General features: G+C 40.4%; 1 protein-coding gene across 3 annotated transcripts; it reads left to right on the plus strand.

The window, feature by feature from the left end:
- Nucleotides 1-1902: 1902 nt before the first annotated feature.
- Nucleotides 1903-26659, plus strand: LOC117307150 (uncharacterized protein C3orf67 homolog). 3 transcript variants are annotated; one of them, XM_033791819.1, is made up of 20 exons: nt 1903-2049; nt 4667-4816; nt 5498-5584; nt 5946-6039; nt 8680-8752; nt 10698-10812; nt 12149-12305; nt 12712-12885; nt 13229-13353; nt 13680-13743; nt 14446-14577; nt 15477-16112; nt 16646-16787; nt 17116-17245; nt 17624-17825; nt 18986-19209; nt 19850-20077; nt 20754-20836; nt 21309-21415; nt 23086-26659. In XM_033791819.1, the coding sequence occupies exons 2-20, from the start codon at nt 4796-4798 to the stop codon at nt 23241-23243; spliced, it is 2952 nt and encodes a 983-aa protein (XP_033647710.1). In that variant the 5' UTR covers nt 1903-2049; nt 4667-4795; the 3' UTR covers nt 23244-26659. The 3 variants fall into 3 exon arrangements, with proteins under 3 accessions (XP_033647710.1, XP_033647709.1, XP_033647711.1); XM_033791818.1 differs by lacking the exon at nt 1903-2049 and adding an exon at nt 3100-3161; XM_033791820.1 differs by lacking the exon at nt 1903-2049 and adding an exon at nt 3100-3161 and having other exon boundaries at nt 17630-17825.

Consider the following 26659-nt stretch of genomic DNA (forward strand, 5'->3'; position numbering starts at 1 on the left):
AATGGCAAGAAACATATTAATTAGCACAAAACAAAATTTATGTTTTAAAATAAATAAAACAAAACAAAAGAATGAAAAAATAGTAAACAAGTAAAAATATCAACCAATCAGCTACCAAACAAACAAAATGAAAACAATATTAAACAAAATAAATACAATCCACATGTATGCCTACATAGAATAGTACATGAATGTATGAAAAGGGGAGTATATAAAATAATAATAGAAAAATAACCAAATAAATAAATAATTGTATAACAATATGCAGATGGTGAAGACAATGCCCCTTTAAAGATAATAATACAGTCTGATTTTGTTTTCTTTGAATTGACAGAATAATGGTTTCGTTTTAAAACGAAAAACATACACCCAGAAACGTTTACATTGTGCCACGCGGTCAAACACGCATGTGATCTGACCACAAGCAAGCTTTATGCGTGGTTACATTGAAATTGTTCGCTTCGCCGACTACAGCACAATCATCGACTCCATCATTGCAAAACTGAACAAGAATTTTATAGTTATTGTAATTGTAGATGAGACCTGTTGGAGGGATGCGTTTTTCGCGGCAGTGGTGCGGACCAATAACTGTTTCGTCAGTGGCCACAGTGATTGACAAAAATGGCCAATTCAACCCGAATTCAACCCATTCAGTGGATGTGCAAGATCTGTAACCAAGTGTGGAAGTCCGGAATCGTCCCAGATGACTGGAAAGATGGTACTATCATCTGTATCCCAAAGAAAGGGAGCCTTGCTGATTGCGACAACTGGAGGGGTGTAACCTTACTGTCTGTTCCTGGCAAATTTTACTGCAAGATGATTCTGAACCGGATCTGTGACCTGGTAGATAATGGGCTACGTGAGGAACAGGCAGGTTTTAGACCGAAACGCTCCTGTGCAGAAGAGATCTTTACTGTCCGTCGCCTCATTGAGAAGAGCCAGGAGTTTCAGGTGCCTCTTGCAGTCAGTTGTATTGACTTCAGTAAGGCTTTTGACAGTATTCACAGGCCTTCCTTGTGGTGAATACTCCTTTCATATGGCATTCCGGAAAGGATAGTCAAAGCGATGACAACTCCCGCTGCCGTGTTCGGACCGAAGACGGTCTCAGTGACTGGTTCCAGGTACTAACTGGTGTGCGCCAAGGCTGTATCTTGTCTCCTATTCTATTCGCTATGGCCATTGATTGGGTTCTGAAGAAAGCTACGAAGGACCATGGAATCGTTTGGACTGGATGAGCCAAACTGTCCGACCTTGATTTTGCTGATGATATCGCAGCATTGTCCGACAGTACCAAGGGTCTCCAGACTGTAATGGACTCCATCAGTGATGCCTCAGCTAGACTGGGTCTTATGATCAGCAGAAAGAAAACAAAAATCATGCTTTCAGGTGATCACCAAACAACACCTGATATTCTCGTTGGGCAAAATAAAGTAGATGTAGTGGATGACTTTACCTACCTGGGAAGTTCCATCAACAGCCAGGGATCAATGGATCATGAAATCAGCTGCAGAATAGGTAAAGCCTCCGCAGCCTTCAACCAGCTTAATAAGATCTGGACAAGCAAGAAGTTCTCTCTTCAAACCAAGCTTCGCTTCTACAATTCCAACGTGCTATCTACTTTACTCTATGGCTGCGAAACTTGGCACTTAAAATCAAGTCAAGAGAAGAAACTTGATGCATTCGACTCAAGATGCCTAAGGAAGATCTTGGGCAGTAAGTGGAGTGACTTCGTCCGCAACGAGGAGGTCAGAGAACGATCACAACAAACTCCAGTGCCCAATACAATCTGCGGGCGGCGCATGAGCTGGCTAGGCCATGTTTCGCGGCTCCCCCCTTCGAGACTCGCCAATCAAGTCCTGTGGTGGAATCCGCCTGGAAGGAGGAGGAGAGGCCGACCTAAAATGAACTGGCACCAGACCATCCAGCGGGACCTTCATAGGGTCAATAGAGGCTGGAGCGACGTCAGGTCACTGACTGCTGACCGATCTGCCTGGAGAGCGTTGACTGCCTCATGCGTCGGACGACGCAGGAGCCCCTAAGTCTAATTAAGTAAGTAACCCGAACTGTAAATACGACCGCGGAAAACGCACCCTTTTTTATGATGGGGCCTATAGGCCCTATACTAACGAAATGAGGACTTTCCTTTTCGTTTAGACTATACAGTTGAGTTGTGCCTCTTTGAAACTAATTAAAGCCTCGGATTTAGGTTGCGGCTTACAATACTAGGTCCCGTCTGCCTGTTAGAAGCCACTTAGGTCTACGAAAGGCACTAAAAACTAACCTCTACAGCGGTTCGGAACTTTTCGTGTGCTCTCGGAACATTCCGGCACGGTTCGCGACGATCCCCCACGCAGCAGGTTTGGGGAGTTTTTACATAAGAGTGGACTAACCACTAGGACCTGGTTGTTAATGATGTCATGTCTAAAAGATGCAAGTACTGCTTCAGACCTCTTTATTCAAGTACATTTGTAGAAGCAGGTTTGGGGAGTTGTTACATAAGAGTGGACTAACCACTGGGACCTGGTTGTTTATATTTTCATGTTTAAAAGATGCAAGCACTGCTTCAGACCTCTTTATTCAAGTACATTTGTAGCAGCAGGTTTGGGGAGTTGTTACATAAGAGTGGACTAACCACTAGGACCTGGTTGTTAATATTTTCATGTATAAAAGATCAGTACTGCTTCAGACCTCTATATTAAAGTACATTTTGTAGCAGCAGGTTTGGGGAGTTGTTACATAAGAGTGGACTAACCACTGGGACCTGGTTGGTTGTTTATATTTTCATGTTTAAAAGATGCAAGCACTGCTTCAGACCTCTTTATTCAAGTACATTTGTAGCAGCAGGTTTGGGGAGTTGTTACATAAGAGTGGACCAACCACTAGGACCTGGTTGTTTATATTTTCATGTCTAAAAGATGCAAGCATATGCAAAATGACGTCATAAGGTCATTCTCGCTCGGGTATTCTCCGATGGGCCGAACCGCTGTGGAGTTTAGTATTTAGTGCCTTCCTAGGTCTACGAGCTCGAAGTGATGACGTCAGATTACCGGGTAAAGACATTCGAGAGAGGGCGCCCTACTTATTAAAATGGCTGAATAGAAACGGTACACAAATCCCGTACCGTCGAGAAGTAGACTTGTGTGTTATTGTGTGATTGTGTGGTGAGTAAATTTTACCCTCTGTTCATCCAGCTGTGCATTGAACACTTTGTGCCAAGGAAGAATTGCTTTGTTGGTTGATACACCTCTTCAATTATTTTCCATAAAGGAAAGTTTGCAAATTAATTCATTTTCAAGTTGAAGTTGATGATCGAAACATTTTTAGTCTTTGAGTTTGAAACCCGTCCCGTCATAGGGCCTACCATTAGTTAGTTAGTCATTACCAGCATGCATTAGCAAGACTGTACTGTCCTGTCGCTCAGGGATTTGTCACACTATGGTCACACTCACACTGTCATGAATGTCAGTGCTGTGTGACTGTCACGACACTAAGAGCTAGCCCCACATCATGACTGTTTCTTTGTATCCTTTCATTGTGGATTGGCTCTTTTTATGGGCCTAATTAAGTACTTACAAAAACATTACAATTACATGACTAAAGGCCCGGTCACACAGGCCCCGATAACGAGAACGATAACGAGAACAATAAAAATACACGCCCTCGATTGGTTGAAATGCTCCACGCAGAATACGCCCATGCTCATTCAACCAATCGAGGGCGTGCATTTTTATCGTTCTCGTTATCGTTCTCGTTATCGGGGCCTGTGTGACCGGGCCTTTAGCCTATTTTGTTTGTTTTGTTTGTTTGTTTAGTTATAAAATAGTTAATAGACGATCTTCCCATCAACTTCAATTAAATAATTTCAAGGGAACTCAGCAAAATCCCACAACAAGGTGATACATATAAACACCAAGCTGGCAACAGTCGATCTCTCTCAAGTCTCATACAAACGGGTCGCACTAAATACCGGGGTCGTGAGTTGTTGGTATTTAGTGCGACCATTACAAACAGATCTCTCATACAAACATCTAAAACAGAGAGTGGTGGTTTCGTAGGTGACTTTTTTAAACAAAGTATCTCTGGCGCTAGTGTAGGAGTAGTACTCGACCGAGAATGAAAAATGAGTACAGCACCCTGGTAACTGGATGTGGGTGAAGACGTAGTCATGCCAGTCGATAGTTAGTTGCCATGATCGTAGCACTCAATCCTCTGGAATGGAAATTCAAAGTGAACTGTGTTAGAATTAAAAAAAGATGAGGTCTTTTTCACTATTATTCATTTCAGTGGCATGTCGTGGCTGAGCGGATAAGAACACCAGACTCAAGCTCTGGTGTCTCTGATCAGCAGAGTGTTGGTTCGAGTCCTGGTCATGACACTTAAAAACAAGACACCTACATGTAATTGTAACTGTTATTGCTGTGCCTTTGGATGGGAAGTAAAGCCAAAGGTCCTACTAGGGCACTTATTGTAAAGAGAAGGGGTTTGCCCTGGTGTTCGTGGTTCGATTGGCTGCATATTGCGTCACAGCACCTTGTAAACCAGTAGTCTTATGTAAAGGAAAAGGTCTCATACTTCAAAACACAGTGTGACCGAATGTGATAAAGCACTACATAAGAACCAGGTATTATTATTATTAGCTATCATTTAATGTTTGTGATTTTAACAGATGCTCTAATGACAACACAGTTAAGAAACCTGGCTCTGCTAACTTGAGTAATTCATCTCTAATGCTCAACATGGAGAAAGTACCATAGAAACTCTATTCACACTCGGTGAAGAGCGCCACCTTGCTGCAATGTTTAAAAATGAATTCCAGGTAAGCAAAAACAATGATTGTTCAATTGATGTTTCATATTTGACCATTATATGCTTTAAGAAACCAAAGGGCTTAAATAAGTACCAAAATAAGGCGGCTGCAAATAGCCTGCGAGGTCTGATCTACTTCCACTCAACTAAAAAGTACAAAGTAAAGGTCATGACCTGAATTGACATTTTCCAATTTACTCATGTAAACATGTTTCTACATTTGTATAAACAAAACCATGTGTTCGATTTATAGTATAATTTTTTGTAAGACACTTTTAACAAGTGTTTTTTTTCTCAAAGTACCAACCATGTATGGGCGTATGCTGAGATGCTTATTACCAAAATGAGTGGTCTCTGAAGGGTTACAAAATTAAACTTTTAGTCAGGCATTTGATTTCCCAGAGTTTTCCTTGATTTCAGGGTTTTCTCAACATCCCCATCAGATTTTTTGATAAGAAGTAAAGCAGTGACTGCAGGGAGAAAGAAATAGTCCACATTGTTTCCAAACCTGTTGTTTTGCATTAATTTCTAGTGATGCATTTTTGGTAAACCGCCCTGAATTGTAACATCTGAGAGGTTGGGGGCTAGAATAATGGGGATCCCAGGCCACGAAGTCATTTTCAGGAATCATCACATTTCCGCAAATCTTGTCCCTGTTTACATGTAATTTATCCATCTTTGTTCTTCCTAGGGCGGGGCCTTCGTGGAGGTCTTCAGCTGCCAGGGGAAGGAACCTCTTGCTAAGTGGAAACTCACTGGTTCAGCATCAATACACAAGGTTAGATCACAACTACGTGTATACTCCCCAGATGTGCCCCCATGGTGTTCTTAAAAGACCATGTTGTCTTCAAATTGGGCACTTTGCGCTACAAAAAAAACGCTTGTTTTTAAATGAATATAGGCCTAATATGGTTGGAATGACCTTTTAATAACAGTGGAATATAATGATCTGCACTTAAGTTGTGTGATTTTGGGGGTTATTTCATAAAAATGGTCCACTATTTTGTTGAACCGAACGTTTAACCCACAAAAAATACCCATGATGTTTTTTTAGTCACATGACCAATTCTCAATTCAAAGTTTCTGAATTGGCGAGATCATTAGAGTGTTATCTACATGAAAAACTAATCTTGCTGCAGGTCTTTGAGAAAGAAGCCAAGAGTTTCGTCCATGTCTTGGAAGGAGCAGGTACCAGCACTAAGATGCAGCTTCCCAAGGATCCTAAACAAACATGTGAGTACTTACTGTATCCCCAAAATGGTAACTGAAATGCTCTTAACACAGTAAAAATGTTGAAACATTCAACACAATAACGACAGTTCCATAATATGCAATTACAAGAAAGCAAATTAAGAGTAAGCTAAAAGAATACAATTAGAAGCGATTAGTATTTATAAATAAAATAAAATCTTGACGATGCAATTTGTTATTAACATTTGAAGGTAAGATTTTTATGTGTTATTGCATAGGGATAAAGTAGGGTAGGTATCGGTTTGTCGCAGCATATGGCACTCGTATACGAACAAACCTGGGGGATCAGCCAGTTGGTACACCCTTGTTGAACTGTTATTTTTTATGATTCTAGATTTTATTAGGAAATAATGATACAGAATGTAAAATTGCCAATGTCTTGCCTACCATAAAATGTCTTGGAACATAGAAGGTATTTTTTTTTTAAGGAACACATTGCCTTGGATCAGTCGAGTTGCTCTTTGAAAAGGGTTTGAAACTGTTTGTTATGAAATGCATATGGTTAGATAGATAATTAAAAAGCAGAATATAATGATCCACACACCCATGCCTCGAAATTGCACGGTTCTCCTTATATGTCACGAAGAAACATGGTCGGCCATAAAATGGCCGACCATGTTAGTTCGCGACAAAAACGGAAAACCGTGCAATTTTGAGTGATACTTGTGTGGATCATTATGTTTTACTTTTAAAATATCTTTCTAACCATGTGAATTTTATAACAAACAGTTTGAAACGCCTTTTCAAGGACCAACTCGTCCGATCCAAGGCAATGTGTTCCTTTAAAGTAAGGCGGTATGTTTTTTTCAGTTAGATCTTGGCCAGATTTTGTCTTGTATGTACTGAGTTACTGTCGTAATACGTTAGAGCTTGAAGTACAGTTTCAATGCTGTTTAGCATGGGGTTCTTATTTAGTGTACTAAAAACGACTTCCGAAGCACACGAGACAAGTTCAGGTAGATTCAGTATTTGATGATTTTATTGACGACTCACTCTCATAACACAGTTCAAAAGACAGACCCGCAAAAGACAGACTCGCAAAAGACAAACTTGCGAAAGACAGACTTGCGAAAGACAGACCCCTGAATAGATTTAAAGTATAAAACAAGGGTTTAAAATACACACATAATAATAAAGAACTCGTGCACAATACATCACACTGCAGCCAGTACAAAGGTCAAACTATAGTTTAGACATAAGATACATGTAGTAGTGTTTTTACTACTAAGGAATTTGTCCTTGTCTTTCCAGTGGTCCATTGACTGGGACTAGCAGACATAAACACACACAGCCTTGGGGCATGTGTAGCCATGGCAACAACTTTGGAACTAAGGTGCACAGTGTAGTGTGTTGACACTTTTAGGAGCACAGTTGTGATAATAATAACACTATTCTGACCACAGACTAAAAGAAACAAGTCTCTTGAATTTAACTGTAGATGATTTAGAAAACACACTGGATTACCGAAAAATGCATACAAAACAAGAATAATCAAATACATAAACAAAACAAGCCACAAGCTAACCTGAACACGTTCAGCATCAACTTTAACCTCCTTTCTACATCACGTAAACTCTTATCGGCACCATGCCTGGGCTGATATGCTACAAGCTATAGTTTATAATAAACAAGGAACATCTTATTAGTTAAACACAACACTGACACATCTAATTCAACTGACTTCAGAACTGATTAATATTTGGCATTTCCACTGAAATGAAACTCAAAACATCAACTTATTCCGGATGCAAGAACATAATACATTTTCAGGATTTAACTATAAAGAAAGGTTCTTTTGAAACATACTCAAAAAGATAAGTGCTCCGACTGTAAAACCAATACCATGAAATCATTGACTTGTAAAATGATGTTAAACCTTAAACTTTGTGAATCAGTTAGACATAACAGATTAAAACAATAAATGATCACAACTACAATTTTACATTAACTTAAATACCAAAGATCAAAACTCGCCCCAAGATGTGGCTGTGACGAAGACTGTCTCTAAGCTTTTGGTAATTGATGCAAAACACTCATCAGTTCAGAATGACTTTTTTGACCCTCTGTGCGACTGGTTATGTACCCTAGAAATCTGCTGGTCAGCGACGCCAGACCAATCTCTGATTGGTCTACTGCTGAAGAGTACTGAATATTTATGATACCTAGGGAAGTCTCAAATGATACCATTGGTCAATTCACATAGTATTTTCCAGAAGATCACCCAATCTGGGGTTGTGCAGTTCGAGATTTTACCAACTGGGAGAAACTTTCCTGACCATCATTTCAACCTTAAAAACTGATTGCCTCATTACTCAATGACACCAAACTATGTACCCCAACTCCCAAAATCACTGTCAAGGCTGTGGGAAAAGATCCTTGAAACAATGAGACCAATAGTATTTGTGAAGGGCTCTGGTATCTATTCCAATCATCACCCATGATTACCAGTTTGTTAAAAGCCCTTAATTGTGTTCATATAGTCACCGTGACTCCACAGGGCCCGGTGTAGACAAACCATCTGCCCAGACATCAAAGAATCAGAACTTCTATAAAACATATTAAAGGAGGGCAATTTCTATTTCCCGACATTACTAAATATACTTTCATGTCTTTGTCTGACAGTGGCTTTGGTTCAGCGATTCCTGGTCGCCCAAGTGTACGTTTCTATTGGCCAAGACTTCTCCATTGAACTAAGGTATGTCAAACCTCGGCTTGATTTGACATAGATTGCGAAGATTGATCTTAACTGCGATCCAATCTTGACTGCCAATCAAAGTGTAATGTCACAAAACGTATCACCATGGTAATAATGACAACTCATCTCAAGATTTGGAATCTTAAAACTTAGTGAAGTTGATTCCAGATATCACAGGAACATTACAGAATTGGGTTTCGCTTACTGGCACTAAATGCAATCCACGATATACATTTATAAACAGACTAACGTGTAAAAGTTCGAGACTGATCGGCTATCTGGGTAACGAGAAGATAGGGAAAAAAAAAAACGATTAGAAAAAGAAGAAAACAAAAATATATGAAAGTGACCTTCATCTTTATAAATTGGCTGGAAGCAGGGACAAACCAGTGAAGTGGGTAATTGCTCGGTCAACCGGAGAAACTGCAAAGTGATCCATTGTTAAGATTTTTATTGTTCAGTCAAACTCAGCGCTCCGACCTGCAGAAATATAGGCCTGGCAATAAGCAGCTCAATCACATGTGTCCTTGGTCAAAAATCAAGACCTAAATACTCCACTGTATAATAAATAACAAAATTGTTGCCTATGGTAAGTGTGATTAATTCCTTTAAATTCTGTTGCGTAGAGAAGTATACTTTATACGAAAGACAAACACAAGACTTAGAGCTTGTTAAAATAAAACAAGTTTAAAGCAATTTTTTTTCTTGAATCTGTTGAAAAAATCTGGTCTGGTACAACCATTTCTGGTTCAGTAAATATTTTGAGCCACAAGCCCCTGTGGTCTTGTGGATTTCCCACAAAAATTTAGCCCTGTGTAATCAGGGGAAAAAAAGCAATCATAAATGGTTATATAAGCCCGTAATTTTTTTTTAAATAAGATCAAAATCAAATGATAAACCTTTCAAAGTGAAACTGAGGGGCAATATACGCAGTCAGTTTCCCTTATGGTTTATTCCTTGAACTATTTGAAGAAAAAAATTAATGCATCCCACTTAAGGTGATCCTTTTGCTGCCAAGTTGTATCGTAAACCTGGGTGTGATCCCTGGCTGTATGGCAGTCACAGGTTAAATGGCTTCTACTATAGACAATGTGACCTATGTTTACATTCAAACCGCCCTCTGTTGACAAAACACTATATACGTCATGTTTCGCCGGGCACTGAGTTGCGTAGTCATAGTAAGATTGCGTACACTTTCTAGCTGGCTGCCAAAACACAAAGGTTTTGACCGGCGGTATGTGCGCGAATCATGTTATGGTTTTAGTGTGACATCAGAGGTCACATCGTCTATACACATATTGACTGGCAATGAGGTAACTAGTGTACGTCAATTCCCCCGAGGGACTTTGAGTGACCAGAAGAGCGACCTATTTTCCGGGGCCGTAGGTCGAGGGAAATAGGCCCCTCTTCTGGTCACTCAAAGGCCCGAGGGGAATAGACGTACACTAGTTACCGAATATGCCAGTCAATATGTGTTTTATAACACAGCTCGGTCTTCAATGTGAAATAAGAACAGAAATCTGGAAAAGAAAGGAAGTTTTGTAGTTGCTGTTCACGGCTCAAGTCAAGAGAGGGCGCTGTAACCGGCCACTAATTTTAAAGACTAGTGCCCGCTCGGGAACTAGTTCCCGCAAACACGCGCGCGCGATCAGTAGACTATAATATTAGTTCATCCCAGGTGACCGTGTTTCAGCCAACCAGAATACAGAACAAGCAAGAGGCGTGTTATAAATGTAACTAGCACCCTTAATGCTGACAAATTAATAGCAGTACTGCCAACATAAGGGATATATGGTTTAGTTGGCAGAGCGTCGACACGTTTCTGGAGGTTATAGGTTCAAGTCCCGCTATATAGTCTATTTTTCTTTGTCCGTTCCTTAAGTAAAATAAGTTTGATATTTTGTTCCATGTGTACTTATGGATTTTATGTTGGATTTGTTACCAGTGTGAGCGACATGGGCAACAACAAACGAAGACTTTTATTCTCAACGGCTCAGAAGGAAATTGCTGTGACCCCACTCCATGCCAAGATACCCCTTACTGTCATGAAGAGGGCTATGGTAAGTTGCTTAATAATATACAAATATGGGATTTAGGTGAGTTTATTGTCGCAGAACATATATAATCAGGACATGAAATCTGGATTAGCATGAAAGCTTGAGTGAAATGGAAAAGCCAGATCTGACGGAAATGCATTCAATATTTGTTTAACATAACTCACACAGAGAGTGTGACAGCTACCCTTAATAGGAAAGGTATACCTTTCCAAAAATGAATGACCAAGCTGGTGATAATGTACAACCTGTTGAGAAACGATTTCAATCTGAGAAATGGGTATTTCAACTACGGATTATTCTTCCTGCGTGGACACGGCCTTACCAGATATTTGGTGTTATAACACACCTCTTGCTTGTTCTGTATTCTGGTTGGCTGAAACACGGTCAAGTGGGATGAACTAATATAGTCTAGTGATCGCGCGCGCGTGTTTGCGGGAACTAGTTCCCGAGCCTGCACTAGTCTTTGAAAATAGTGCCCGGTTACAGCACCCTCTCTTGACTTGAACCATGAACAGCAACTACAAAACTTCCTTTCTTTTCAAGATTTCTGTTCTTATTTCACCTTCAATACCGAGCTGTGTTATAAAACACATATTGACTGGCACAATTCGGTAACTAGTCTATTCCCCCTCGAGTGACCAGAAGAGGTGGCCTATTTCCCTCGGCCTACGACCTCGGGAAATAGGTCGCTCTTCTGGTCACTCCAAAGTCCCTCGGGGGAATAGACGTACACTAGTTACCTCATTGCCATTCAATCGCTACCACCTTTTGAAACAACATTTTCACAGGCTAGTTTTATCGTATTGTTATGTCTACATTTCCAAAGGATTAGAGTATACTTATCCTTTAAGTGGAATTGTTGTTGATCCAAGTTTTTGCTTGTCACCGTCTTCTCGATTTTGAACTATGAAAGATTCTTATCACTAGACGTCCTTAGTTACATGCCTTGATAAACCTTATCTCTCCCATTACAAAACCATGGCTAGATTTCACAAAGCACTACTTAAGATGAGTTTTTAGTGTTACCACATTGTGACATAATAATAATAATAATAATAATAATAAAATCGAAGTCTTATATAGGGCACGTTTCTACCAAACAAGGTACTCAAGGCGCTGAGTATATAGAAACTTTCAGAAAGATAGGTTATTGCAGTGATGAGTTTTGAGACCCAATTATTTAGCACGTTATAAGGGTTTACAAGGTGCTACGGCGCTTACAGCAGTCACAGCCAGTACTTTGCCAAGTAATTAAGATGGATTTGCACTTGAGATCAATCTAAACTCTTAGTGAAATTGAGCCCATGTGCTAAATCAAGTCCTTCTAACCTCTACCCAGTGGCTGAATTTGTGTATCGACCTGGTGTCTCTGGTGAGTGAGGGTTTCCGCGGTCAGACGTTCAAGACATTGGACGGCATCATCATCTGCGCCAACTGTCACCTCCGTAAGATCTTTACCATGAAGACCCAGCCACAAGACGACACCGATGATGATGGTAAGATTATAATCGTTATCATTTATTTTTTTAGTTTCATTCCGTCATCAAGGCTCAAGTTCATCCATCTCCGCTGGTCAGGTCATGTGACCCGCATGGAATCACAAGAGGCCTTTACACACTATCAACTTTCGGCCTGAGTCAAAATTTATCTGGATGGGGTCCGTGTTGACTTGGAAAAATTAAAACATGGATACAAACTGCTCCGCTTTCACACCAGTTCTGTGCAAAATCAGCTTTTGGGTAACATCTTGCGATCCGTGTAATGTGCTTAGTTTCACAGAGCATGGTATCACACATATCAAAGCAGATAACTGTCCTCGACAGACGTCTGCCAATTACCACTACAAAGTGGTTAAATGAATTTTGTTCCAACTGTCCCAATCTTCATTTTGATTGTTTACAGATCTGTACGACTGCAACCCTCCCACAAACAACGTAGAGGTGGACAGTATACCAAGAGCTTGTCAATTCAGCAACGACGTGGTATGCCAGACGCAGATCTTTACCATGAATAAACTCAGACATGCTGAGTTCAAAGCCAAACCTGACAGCAGACCGTGCTCGTCCACTGAACCCAGTAAGACACTTAAAAAAAACTTCAAGGGGTAACTTATAAAAACTCCTTGGGCCTCCCCAGGGGCTGTATTCCATGGGGATAAGGGATACATTGTACAGTGTGAAAAGGCTTAACTTGAAGTTGATAAATTTAATAAACCTGTAGTCCCCAAACGACCTGAAACTGTCATAGAATTGACAAGTTTTATCTTGAGTTTCTATGTAATAAACGTGTCATCTTACATAAACATTTTTTCATAACTTTATTTGATTTGTCTTATGTTTCCAACCTCACTGCTTCAATTTATTTACCCGGTTCAAGGAGTACATACTTGTAAGTCAATGTTTACCTGTTTATTCTACAGTGGACTTGAACTCTAGTCTGAAGGGACGTAAGGACAGACCGATGCATATAGCATTTGGAAGCAAGGTGCCAGTCCCATCAGCGTCTGCTGGCAAGAAGCCGACCTCAGCTGGGAGTCATAGAGAGGTAAGAAGACCCTCTATGTCAAAAGATCTGCATTTTTTCTTGTATTTAAACTGTTTTTGTTTTTGTGTTTTTTTGTTTAGTTTTCATTGTAATAGCGCCCTGAGCACATTGGTGGATATGTGTCTTGCCCAAGAACACAATAGTCATGGCCGGGATTCAAACCCACACTGTGATGACTCAGTTGTCAGAACTTGAGTTTGATGATTGAAAACCCGCTCGGCCACGACATACTTGGGTCAGAAAAACTTTTGGAAAGCCCCCACCCCCTGTATTTAGTTATTTATATCCAGACTTCATTGCTGAGTAAAAAAAATATCTTGTTGTAGGGTGGTGGTAGTGCAAGCAGTAGAAGCAGTAGATCTTCACACTCAAGGGCACAGAAACAGGATGGTTAGTACAACTTGAATTTTGTATTGAATTCGCTTGGCTTGAAGGCAGTGGTCACTCTTGGTAATTACTTAAAATAATTATTAGCATAAAACTTTACTTGGTGACGAGTAATGGGGAGCTGTTGATAGTATAAAACATTGTGAGGTAGGGCTCCCTTTGAAGTGACGTAGTTTTCGAGAGAGAAGTAATTTTCAACAAATTTGATTTCGATACCTCAGAATTAGAATTTGAGGTTTTGAAATCAAGCATCTGAAAGCACACACCTTTGTGTGACAGGGGTGTTTTTCTTTCATAGTTCTCGCAACTTCGACGACCAATTGAGCTTAAATTTTCACAGGTTTGTAATTTTATGCATATGTTGAGACACAGTGAGAAGACTGGTCTTTGATAATTACCAATAGTGTCCAGTGTCTTTTAACCTCCAAGCATTCATGATTCACTCCATGGATTTTTACATTATACACATCACCAGAAAGGAATTTACAAACCGAAATTACTCTACTTCATATTTGACCTTATTTTCCTGTTCAAACCCCTCGGTAAAAGTAAAAACTATTCAAAAGCAATAATTTCAAGTTGGAAAGGTAAATTGAATCAATCGTCATTTCCTGACATAAATCACGAACACCTTGTTTTTGTAGTTTATAAAAACTGAGTTTCTAGTTGTGATTGGTGTTTTTGATTTCATTGTTGATTTTCCAGGTGATCCTTTGCCTAGTGACAGGAGTATCTCGTCCAAGACAGAGGGTGACTCCCTGGTGCTACACGGCCGCCAGCGCCAGTCATCTGACCCTGGCACCAATGTAGGAGACCTCGAGGACAAAGTTGATAAAGGTACAATCAGTAAAGATCAACCCTCTTACTGTGTGACCGTTCAATAATATCTACGTGGTTACACATGCCAGCCTGAACTATGATATCATTATTCTGTCTGCTACATTAGTACACAGTCAACCCCCTACTGTCTGACCATTCTGTCTGCTACATTAGTACACAGTCAATCCCCTACTGTCTGACCATTCTGTCTGCTACATTAGTACACAGTCAACCCCCTACTGTCTGACCATTCTGTCTGCTACATTAGTACACAGTCAACCCCCTACTGTCTGACCATTCTGTCTGCTACATTAGTACACAGTCAACCCCCTACTGTCTGACCATTCTGTCTGCTACATTAGTACACAGTCAACCCCCTACTGTCTGACCATTCTGTCTGCTACATTAGTACACAGTCAACCCCCTACTGTCTGACCATTCTTTGACCTCAGTGTGGTAAACGCTTCACACCTACATGGGTTTCAAATGATGCCAGCCTACACTGTGACATCAATGTTTGAATGCTACATGCAGTACACAGTCAACCCTCCAACTGTGTGACCATTCAATATCATCCACATCCACATTATTAATGTATAGTGTGAAGAACATATCCGCACAATACACAGATACATGTAGTTCTATGCACAGTTGACACAGTAAAAAACCCATGCAGTTGAATGGTTTTAAATGGTTAGTCAACTCACTTCTTACTAAAGCGTTGAAGGGTTAATAAAGGAAATCTAAACTAAAACCTGGGTTTGAACTTTTTCTGTGACTGGCCAGCATTGACCAGTTGAGTTTGTCATTTCACTAGTCCATACTTCAAGTTAAACAAGTATGCTTTTCAACCTGAATTTTTTTTTAGCAATTCAAGTCCACAAACCATTTTTTGTGATATTTCTTTCCTATCAAAGGTACACTGAAAGGAAGCAACACATGGTCAGCAGGCTTAGAAAACAACAAAGACGACAACTTTGTCCAGCCCCACCCACCCCGTCAAAAATCGGGAGATAAATCTCGACGCATCGTCAAGGTCCGTCCAAACAGTGGGAAGAGAGAGAGAGGTGACAGTCTATCCGCCGGCAGCGACACCAGCACATCGGGAAGAAGCGGGTACGATCGGAGTAGATACGTTGACTCTGGCACCCACCGAAAAGACTCTGAGGAATCGAGTGACGCCGATAGGTCAGGTCGAATGTCAGATGCGGCCATTTTGAAATACGCCTCGTCACGGATCAGACTGGAGGGGCAGTCTGATAAAGATGAGACAAATAACAGGAGGTTGGAGAAATCTTCTAAGGTATCGGGTGATGTGAGTAACTCTGGGAGACCCCGCGTGGAAAGTCTCTCCGAGAGCGATGATCTCGTCGGGCATGAAGCCCAGAAGAGTCGTACGCAGAGGCGGAAGAAGAAAGGGGAGCGGCCCACAGTGAACCGGATCGACAGCTTATCGGAGAGCGAGGAGGTGCAGAGGCAGAGAGGGATGCCGAAGAGTGGACGCAGAGAGAAGAAAGATGGAGGGATGTCTTCAAGGACTGAAAAATCCTCTGGTAGGATATGAATACTGGAAATCCTAAAGTTTTAATTGATTACGTTATAGGAGTGTGCTGCAGTCGTTGTCGCCATTGAGGCTACAATGTAAAGAATGTAAAACCCCCTTTGACTGTGTTCATGTTGGAAAGATTGTGTAAAATTCCTCTTTGCAAACTTCTCGTCTTTATGTAAGACTAAATCTAGTGATTAAATAAGGCCTGGCACTACACACAGGCCACAGATGCCATGATCTCTATTATCCTTGTCCTAAACTTGGTGCTTCCACAAAAGTTTTCAAGATTTTCAAATGGAAATGACCTTTTTAGAAATGGCCTTGCTGTCAAAAAGATGAAATGTCGGGCCACAAAGACCACAGTCTATGCTGCCCATGGTATTGGCCTTGGTGCCCCTTCAAAAGTTTCCTGTAATTGTTGGATCAGAAATGCTCTTTTCAAAATTGAAATGGCCTTGCCGTGTTTAGAGATAAAATCCCAGGGCTGCTATTCAATCTTTGGTTATATACAGAGCTGGTTTTCATATCTGATTGCAGATGCCTCCACAGTTGATTCAGGAATCACAGACGTCAACTCCGTCCGAACGTCCAGAAGAGAAGATGAAAAGCAGACCAACCCACCGGGTCAGGCTAAGCCTGGGCAGCCCAACACATCCAGGCGTAATAACAAACAAGCAAGGTGAGGACAAATGCCAGATGAGAACCAGGGGGACATGGATATGCAAGAGCACTACAATATTAAACCAGGACCATCAGCCAGAAAAAGAAAGAAGAAAACAAAACCGACTGTCTATCAAGCAAGGGGTCAGGTTGGCACTGTCAGCTTGGTGTAGTGGTTTCTATCCTTGCCCTTCACCTCTAGGACTCCTGTTCACATCCCACATCAGGATTGTGTTTTTGGGTTTTTTTTTTTTCACCCCACATCCAGAATTAATGAACAAATAAATTATTTCATAATCAAGGGGTTAATAAGTGCCAAGTTGACAGAGTTTTGATTGTCTTTGCAGGGCTGAGGTAGTCAGAGTCTCCAATGATCAGCAGAGAGAAGGAAAGATTTATACATTCACATCACCACCGAGATCAGCACCTATTAGACAGGTTGAGCGCAGCAGACATCTTGAGCCTAAGAAACTACAGGTAAAACTGACTTTCTGTCATTCAGAAACAATTCAGTAACATTCATTCTCCAATAGACCGTATCGAATAACCCCTTTGTTGCTGTGAAAGTGGCCATATTGTAGAGCAGGCCCTATGCACGTCTGTAGGCGATTGCTATAATGAATACCAAATATTATCATCCCCAAACAAATAATAATATTCATAACTTTCTTCGCTGTCTCTTCACTGTCACTTCACTGTCATTATAATATGATATGTGTCTTTAAGAAGAAACTATAAATAAGTGGTAAACTTGTGGGTACGACCATGTGTAAACTTTCTTTTGTTAAATTATTTTTTAATTGTACTCATCCAATATTTGAACAAATATATCACAGCTGCTGTTGTTCCTTTTAGTTGCAGAAGATCACCGAGTCCTCGTCTCAGTCTGCCACACCTGACGAGGAAGATGCTGCTGAAGTCTCTACATCGGGATATCGTGATCGGTCAGACAGTGGGAATAACCACCGTGAGAATGGTGTAGACAGGAGGAGTAGATACGATGCTGCAATCAGGGACACGCCCAGTCCCCGCCCAGTTCATTCATCCAACTCTTCAGGTATTTACTCCAGTGCTGTAGTAATTACACTCTAGTACTACTTGTGTGTTGTATTTAAAGGCAGTGGACACTATTGTTATTTACTCAAAATAATTTTTTGCATAAAACCTTTCTTGGTGACGAGAAATGAGGAGACGTTGATGGTATAAAACATTGTGAGAAAAGGCTCCCTCTGAAGTGCCATAGTTTTTGAGAAAGAAGTAATTTTCCACGAATTTGATTTTGAGACCTCAGATTTAGAACTTGAGATCTCGAAATCAACCATCTAAACGCACACAACTTCGTGTGACAAGGGTGTTTTTTTTTCTTTCATGATTATCTCGCAAGTTTGATGACCTATTGAGCTCAAATTTTCACAGGTTTGTTATTTTATGCATATGTTGAGAACTGTGAAGGCTAGTCTTTGACAATAACCAATAATGTCCACTGCCTTTAAGGTGCTTGTATAGCACTATGAAGTTATAGTGCTCAAAGTTACAAAATTGATACTTGATACTTGATTTTTAATACTTATGGGGAATCAATAAGTGTCACTGTACTATGTATTATTTTCATCAAGTCTTAAGGTAATATTGTTTTGTTTTGTGATTCATGAATTCTCTAATTTAACTGAGTCTTAATTCATCTTGTTGTGTATTTTATTGTTGTTTAGGGATAACTAGTATTGTTGTACCAATGTTTTTTATGTGCTGTTAAGGTATTATAATTTATCATTGTTTTAATTGATTACCAGTATTTGTAACAATTATGTAATGTGCATTGAGATTTGTTGATTTAATGCGCTATAATTTTGTTTGCTGTAAAAGGCAATTGACACTTAGGTAGGAGGTTGGACTTAATCTTGGATACCATATTTTTGGGGCAATAGTTTTCCCAACTTCAAAGCTTCGATTTGGTAACACAAACAAAACAATTGTGTAAATCGTTGCAAATATAATTTTATCTTCTACAAAATAAAGTTGACTTGTAACACAAGAAAATAATCAAAATGAAAGTTATCTGAGGATTTCTAGATATGGCTGGAAATCATTTGATTTTTTTATGGCGCAGTGAGGAGAGCGAATGTTCAATATTGCTAAAGGATTAGAGGAATAATCTTTGTGGAATAATAATTGCTCATAGTCAAAATTTAACTTGATAATTACTGTTACTTTTCTCAGGGGATGACTCAGATGCTCGTCGAGATAACTTTGACTCGCCCAAACCCACAGCGAGTTTGTCCCCACAGCGGACAAGGAAATCTCTCCTCACAACGAGCGCTCTAGAGTCTCACACAAGGGGGTCGTTATCAGCTGTGTCACCAGTCATGAGCTCGGTCTCCAGATTGAGTATTCATTCCAAGAAACTCAAAGAAATTCCAAAGGATGACCCAAGACTGTCAGACGTGAGTTGATTTGAACAATTGGCATAGCCGAGCGGTCTGGTGCACTCGACTCAAGTTCTAGTGTTTCTGATCAGGAGAATGTGGGTTTGAGACCCAGTCATCACACATAACCATTATTTTCTAGCTTAATCCTTAAATTATTTCAGACATACATGTACATGTAGAAACACGCATGGAAAAGTTTGGGACTGGTGAAAAACCTTGTGTTCAGTTAATAGGCTCACATATCTTCCAAGCTCATATTAAAGGAGAGTTTATTGTTTGTTTGTTTAGATGATTTCCCCATTAAGGGAACTCGGCAAATCCCACAAAGAAATATAAACACCCAGCTGGCAACAACCAATCTTTCTCATACAAACATTGGTTTAACGTCTATGATTATGAATTGCACAAATCAAGAAGTTGTGATTCAGTAACTAGACAACAATATTTATTCTAGTCATTGTGATATCAGCGATTAGCTTGGGGATTTGAACCTTCAACCTTGTTGACTGTACCTTCCCTTGAACAGGATTATGACTGGAGACGATACCAGTCCAATAACTCTTCTCTAGCTTCGTCCCTTGAGGCCAACATGCTGGCCAGTAAAGAGTGATTTTTGTAAAGAGTGATTACCATACGTATACCTTCCCTTGAACAGGATTATGACTGGAGACGATACCAGTCAAATAACTCTTCTCTAGCCTCGTCCCTTGAGGCCAACATGCTGGCTAGTCTCCACCGGCAGCAACTTGAAGAGATGTACGAAGAAGATGGAAGTGATGGTCACCAGGCTAATAACAGCTTTGATATCCATAACTACGGTGACGATGACCTGAGCAGCTCTAGTGATGACACGGCAACGACCTACAGCACATGGAAACCACCGGTGGGTAGGCAGCAATGGATTGATATTAGGATAAGTTGGCCAATGAGAGATTCTTAAAATGTGACCTCCCCTAAAGCAGGTCACAATAGCACCTATCAAGAGTCCTTTTTTTCCCATTCTAAAAACTGTATGGTTGTGTCATCTTTGTTTTTCATCTTACAACTACTTATCTGAAAGAATTTCAATCGGTTGCCTAGTGACCAGTCGTTTGTAATAGAGTTAAGGGAGTGTCTAAAAACGCCTCTCTTAATATTTATGCATGAGGTACGTCACAATGCTAATCCAAAACAAGGCGACGGGCGCAGCCACTGCAGGTGATGGGGGACGTGCGCCCGTAGCCTCATTTTTGGTAAGAATTGTGACGTCATGCATTTAAAGTATTAAGAGAGGCGTATAGTCAACGGGTAGCAATGTGCTTATTGAATTAGATTAGTATATTAACAGGTGAAGATGGACTGTTCTGTTGAACCACCTGGCTGGAATGTTATATTGGAAAATATGGGCGTATTCCGACTCATAGTTAGGTACCATGTTGCGGTCTAGCAGTATGTTCTGCTAGTCCAATGGATTTGGGGTTTGTGCCCAGGGAATACTTTTGTGGGAAGTGCCTGGTTGGTGGAAGATAATAAATCCCTGTGATGAATCTACGTTTGTTTATTTTGTTGTCATTTCTTAGGATGCTCATCGAGTACATAGGTATCAAGATGAGATGCATTTCCCGTCCAGTAACAACAATCCACTCATGCAGTCCAATCCAAGGTATGGTACCGTCACTGGATCATTTGCTCCAATCTACATGTAGTACATCTCAGCTCCCTGGGGAATATACAACCTATGCTGCCAATGTACTTAGAAATCCTTGGATAACTGCTGTTGCGATTATTTGCTTGTGTTACAAATTGAGTTTATTTTGTAATGGAGTTGTTTTGTTATAAAGGTTAACCACATTGAAGCTTTGATGTTGGAAACATAGGAGAGATAGAAAAAAAAGAAAACTGTTTGCTGTGTTTTTAATTGTATGTTTAGAATTGAGGGGGTGAAAATTGGCTTACTTTAATCAGGGTTCTACACCATAAATGCAAAATATATGGGGCCATCGTTACATCCAAGAACACATGAAGTGTTGACATAGTCTTCTCAGTGTTTGTAGACTTGTGAAATCTGTCCGTTATTAAACTTATTTTTGACACCTGAGTGTACAATCTCTTGATGGATCCGTCTTTGTATGCAGGGATTGGTCCAACCTATTCAGTCCGCCCATCGTGCTTCCAAGTGAGAAGATGAAGGCAGACCAAGAGGAAGCTGCTATACTCTCACCAGGAAAAGACTTGCCACCAGGTAGGGGTTATTATTTAGTTATTTTTTAATATAAAAAGCAAATGTGATCAATAAGCTAAACAGACATAAAACATTTTCAATGAACAGAACGAACATTAGAATCATACTGAAGGTCATTAGTGTTGGTTTTTACCCATACACCGATGTGTGTAAGCACTGTATAGTCAGTTTGTTCCTGAGTCCTGTGAACAAATATCAGAGCCATATTACTCAGGTGGGATTCGAACCCACGGCCCGTGCAATTCTAGAGCAGTGTCTTGCCAACTAGACTACCGAGATTGCCCGGTAGCTAGAGGCAGTTTGAATCCTATGTTTTGGCAGCGGGTACCGCATCGATACATAATAGATGTTCATTTTGCATCGGGGATGAAGAATATTAATTAAAAAAGATTGAAGGTGCTTTAAAAGGCTTGTTTAAAAGTAGCACTACTCATTCGTTATGTTACTTGGATTTCCCCCCCCCCCCCCAACTCCACTGCCCGTCTTCAGCTTTTTTCCCCCATTATTTTTTCGGGCATTACTTGTATATTAAGCTCATTACCTGTACATTTTGTCTTCTCTCCTGTCCATATTTATGTTTAGTTTTGTCGCCTTTGCTTTTTGTTTTTGTATTTTGTCTCATAGGGCTGTCCCCCACAAGCCTCTGCTTATTTGAACAGCCTCCTTTTGTTTAAAATGTTTCCAGTATCAATATCATTGGTCATGTTTACTCTAATGCTTGTATTGTACCTCTATAAGTCTTGGACTCCACAAAATGGCTGATTGTTTGTCCCACTGGTTGTACTTCAAGAGGCAAGTTTATGTTGAACCACTAGGGGCATCTTTGTGCATGGTATTGTAAAGTGCACCATGGGATGTGTGATCCAGAATTCACTGTATAAATGCTCTTTTATTGTTTTATTATCATTTTTCTTTTAGCCAATTATTCCAGACACATATCCGAAGTGATATGTTGCCGTTGTCACAAACTTTACTGGTTTTCTCTATGTGCTTGTAATTTCTTCTTTCAGATTTTAAAACAATGATGTTTTAGCGTTCCTCTGTTTGTAAATAAGGAGACATACTATAGCTCCTAAATGTTTGTAGTTATACATGATATAGTGCAAGGGCTGACCTACATTTATGTAATAGGCTTCTATAGACTTTTCAGGATATAGATGAGTTGCAATAGACACCATCTTTACAGGCAAGTTGCACTTTGGCTTGCAGCCCCGTCAATCGCTCAGTTTATTAACGCATCCACGCTTATTACTAACCAATCAGGCAACAAGTTTTGTGAAATTTGCACGTGCTGCACGCCGTTCTCGCGCAAAACGCATGACTGTGTGTTCCAAATTGCCCGTAAAGATGGCCGATTTACGTCATGTGGGAACTATCTATTTACAGTTGACTCTTGCTAATAAGAGGTCCGCCAGACCTGCCTGTTTTCCTCGTATTATCCGAATCTCTTAATACGAGACGATCGCTGCAATTATCATTATAATAAGTTTTTGTTAGGGCAATAAGTATATGAAAATGGAGTAAAGAAGTAGGAATACTATGCCTGTAATAAACTTACTAAAAATTGTTATGTTGTTTACATATGGAAATCATGATTTTAAGTTTGATTTTTCAATGTATTGTTGAATTTTTTATTATTTCTGCTTTCACCTTAATTTTGTATCTTCCAGTATTAAGGACTGCTGTAGTCAGGACCAAGTCAACAAGCAGCGATGATCATGGGAAAGTCACTGAGAGCGAAGAAGACGAGGAACTAGACTTACTCTACGATCCTTGCCTCAACTGTTATTTCGATCCTAAAACTGGCAAATACTATGAGCTCAAATGAAGAAGGTGCCAAGGTTTAAGATTTTAGTTCACTGCGAAAATCACCTCGCTTAATGATAAAACAGTTTACCAGCCATATTACAATGTAATTCATGTGGCTGAAACTGGTGCCCCATTAAGCCAATGGATTTTTTAGGTAACTAGGTGTGTTTTACCCATACGACGATGCGTGTTAAGCATGGTATGCTCAGTACTTTCCTAAGTACTTTGAAAAAATAAATCTGCAGGCAAATTACTCAGGTGGGATTCCAACCTATGACCTTTGACCTAGAGCAAATGTCTTACCACTAGACCACTGAGCTTGCCCGATAACTAGAGACTGTTAAAATCCTATTTTATCAACGGGTACTGCACCAATTTTTTTATACCGTATTTTCCTGTGGATAAGACGTGTGTGTGTTATCTGACTTTTTGACCGCCTCTGCTAACGATTGAATTCTTTTGACGATCACTGCGTGAATTCTAACGTTTATACAGTAAAATAATACCTTTAATTTCTTCCAGGGTAATTCTACTTCTTAAAATTTGTCTTCAAATAAAACCTGCATCGTTATGTTGGGTAGTTTTAACAAGCTTTGACAAATCATTGACGAATGTATCAAGGAACTTAATCACTGCCAAGATGCCCACTGGCACATGTAATATTAAAAATGTTGGGCGCAAACTTTGAAAAGATTCACTCTTTTCTAATTCACGCAAGCTGCCGTTTTTGTATCGTGCAAACTTTGTATTAAATCCTAAAATGCCCGCGCGATCTTCAAAAAAACAACCCATCTTTTAAGATCGCGCAAAGCGCCCTCTAGAGTTTGCTGTCTGTTGTAGCTGTCTTCCTCCATCATGCACATACAGTGTATTTGTGAAATGTTTGGACAATAAAATCAATAAAACCATGTTTTAGTAAACATCTTATGATGTTTCTCTGACCCACATCTGCAGGTCCACTTTCTGCGAAATCTGGATACAGTATGACCAGCTCAAAGGCACCAAAAACACAACCTTTTGGACATGACAAACTCGACTCTCTTGACATAAGTCATACCAAGAATCTCTTTGCACACGTTAACCTGGTGCTCTCTACCACACACATAGCATTTCAAAGGTTTACTTATCATAGTGGTGATGTTGTTGGACTTGACTTCCACCGGTCTTTTACCGTTTCGGTCCGTGGCATTCCTGGACTTGGCCATGTTCGTACCAATTATGGTCGATGATACTTCTTGATCAGGAAGGCTAGCAGATCACTGAATTCTGGCTCCCTGTTCAGGCTAGTCAGTATGTTGTGGGCCTTCTTCACCCAGGCAGTCTGAAGATACTAAGGTAATAAACCTTGCACCTTCAACAAATTACGTGTACTGTTAAGATCATAAGTGTACCCAAGTGTAGTCGGAGTTACGTGGCATTTCTTCATGGCAGCGATCAAGTCCCACAATGCATCAGCATCGTTTGGTCTGACCGGTCATTTATTAGTGAGCTCGCACATGATGAGAGCATTAAGGATCATAGGGCTGACCTAACTGCATTTGTAGGATTCGCTTCGCTTCTTCGTACCCAGCATCGCCGAGCAAGTCGCAACATTCAATGCAGCTACGTGCTTTACCTTGACACATTGTCTTCATGTGCTGCAAGCGTGTGGCGTTGCAACTAACCTTGCACTCTATATTGATTTCCAAATTGGTAATAAAAGAAATATTCAACGGGGTCACCATTAAACTTAGCATACTCAGTCTTAGGCAATTCTAAAACCAACTTGATTTTGTTGAAATCACTCAACCTGTTGTTCTTACTACTAGTACAACTGACTACTTTTTCATAACCATTACCCGAGGCCGTAGCCTCCAAAGGAACCACTTCACCTTTATCCCCATTATCTGATGCCGTAGCTTTGTCTTGGACTATTTCACCTTTATCCCCATTATATGAGGCCATAGCTTTGTCTTGAACTATTTCACTTTTATTCACATTATTTGAGGCCTTGTCTTGCCATGCCTTGTCTTGAACTACTCCACTTTCATTCCCATTGTCTGAGGCCGTAGCCTTGTCTTGAACTACTCCACTTTCATTCCCATTATCTGTGGCCGTAGCCTTGTCTTGAACTATTCCACCTTTATCCACATTATCTAAGGCCGTAGCCTCTTTGAGAACTACTTCTTCACTCTTAATCATGTGGGACAAACCTGCTTGTCCATCGAGACACTCTCTGTTTTGAGCCTCACACCGAGGAAGGTGGCCTGGACCCCCTCCATCCACTGCTCCTCTTGCTCGTACTCATCACCGTCTTTAATTACTTCAGCGAAGTTTCGATGAGCCGTCTCCACTGCCTCAAATGCAGCATTCACCTTCCCTAAGAGGTCTTCCACTGTTTCCTTGGATTGTATCCTGGTTGTCCGGAGCGAGTCTCCAGAGGTTGATTGCTCGGGTCATATTACTCGCCTTCCCGAAGAAGTCTTCCACTGTTTCCTTGGATTGTATCCTGTTGTCCGGAGCGAGTCTCCAGAGGTTTATTGCTCGGGTCATTTTACCCTTACAATTCCTTCTCAGTCTGGATAATTCTTTCTGCGATGCCATTCATGAGTGGAAGAGTTCTTGGGAAAAGTTATCCTTACAGCTCACTCGCTGAGAAAGCCTGGTTGATTCACTCACTGTTACTGCTCTTGGGCTGTATCAACGACACTCCTGACTGTGTTCTCGGGAATTAGGGAAATGCAGAATGATAATAAAGACACTGTAAACTGTACAGACTACAAATTCCATCTTGTTCTTTCATGACTTAGTGAGATTGCAACGTGGCAAGATCAAAATAATTAACTGACATAAAAATATGGAAATACGAACTAATATAACCAACATTAAGCAACAACAACCTTAAACTCACCCATTAACGGATGCACCTGAAGACAATGCATTAAGGTACTTCAGACTCTCAATTTTTTTTTTTTTTTACAAGAAAAACTGTTCTGCCACCAAGCACCATGTGTACTCGCTGCTATCGCATATAGGTTTAAGCGATGAACGACAGAGGGCGCACTCACTGCCAAGAAGACCTAACGGGATCCTTCTAGCGGAAATGAAAACTTTGTGGTCTGTACAGATTTACATGGTTTGTCTTGTACGGGGGAGCGCCTTGTACCCTGGACTTTGAATTTTTTTCTGTAATTTTGAGCACTGTGTCTTGTCCACCGAGCGTCTTATCCGCAGGAAAATACGGTGATGCTAAACTTGCATTGGGGAAAAAGAATAGTACTTTTATTTTTACCCCTACACCGATGTGTGTTAAGTGCTGTTTACTATGTACTTTCCTGATTCCTGTATTAAAAAAGACATCTTCTGCCTAGCAGTGTACCAAGTACTAGGATTGATCTTAAAGGCAGTGGACACTATTGGTAATTACTCAAAATAATTATCATCATAAAACCTTTC

This window comes from Asterias rubens, chromosome 2, assembly GCF_902459465.1.
Source record: "Asterias rubens chromosome 2, eAstRub1.3, whole genome shotgun sequence".
Taxonomy (NCBI): Eukaryota; Metazoa; Echinodermata; class Asteroidea; order Forcipulatida; family Asteriidae; genus Asterias; species Asterias rubens.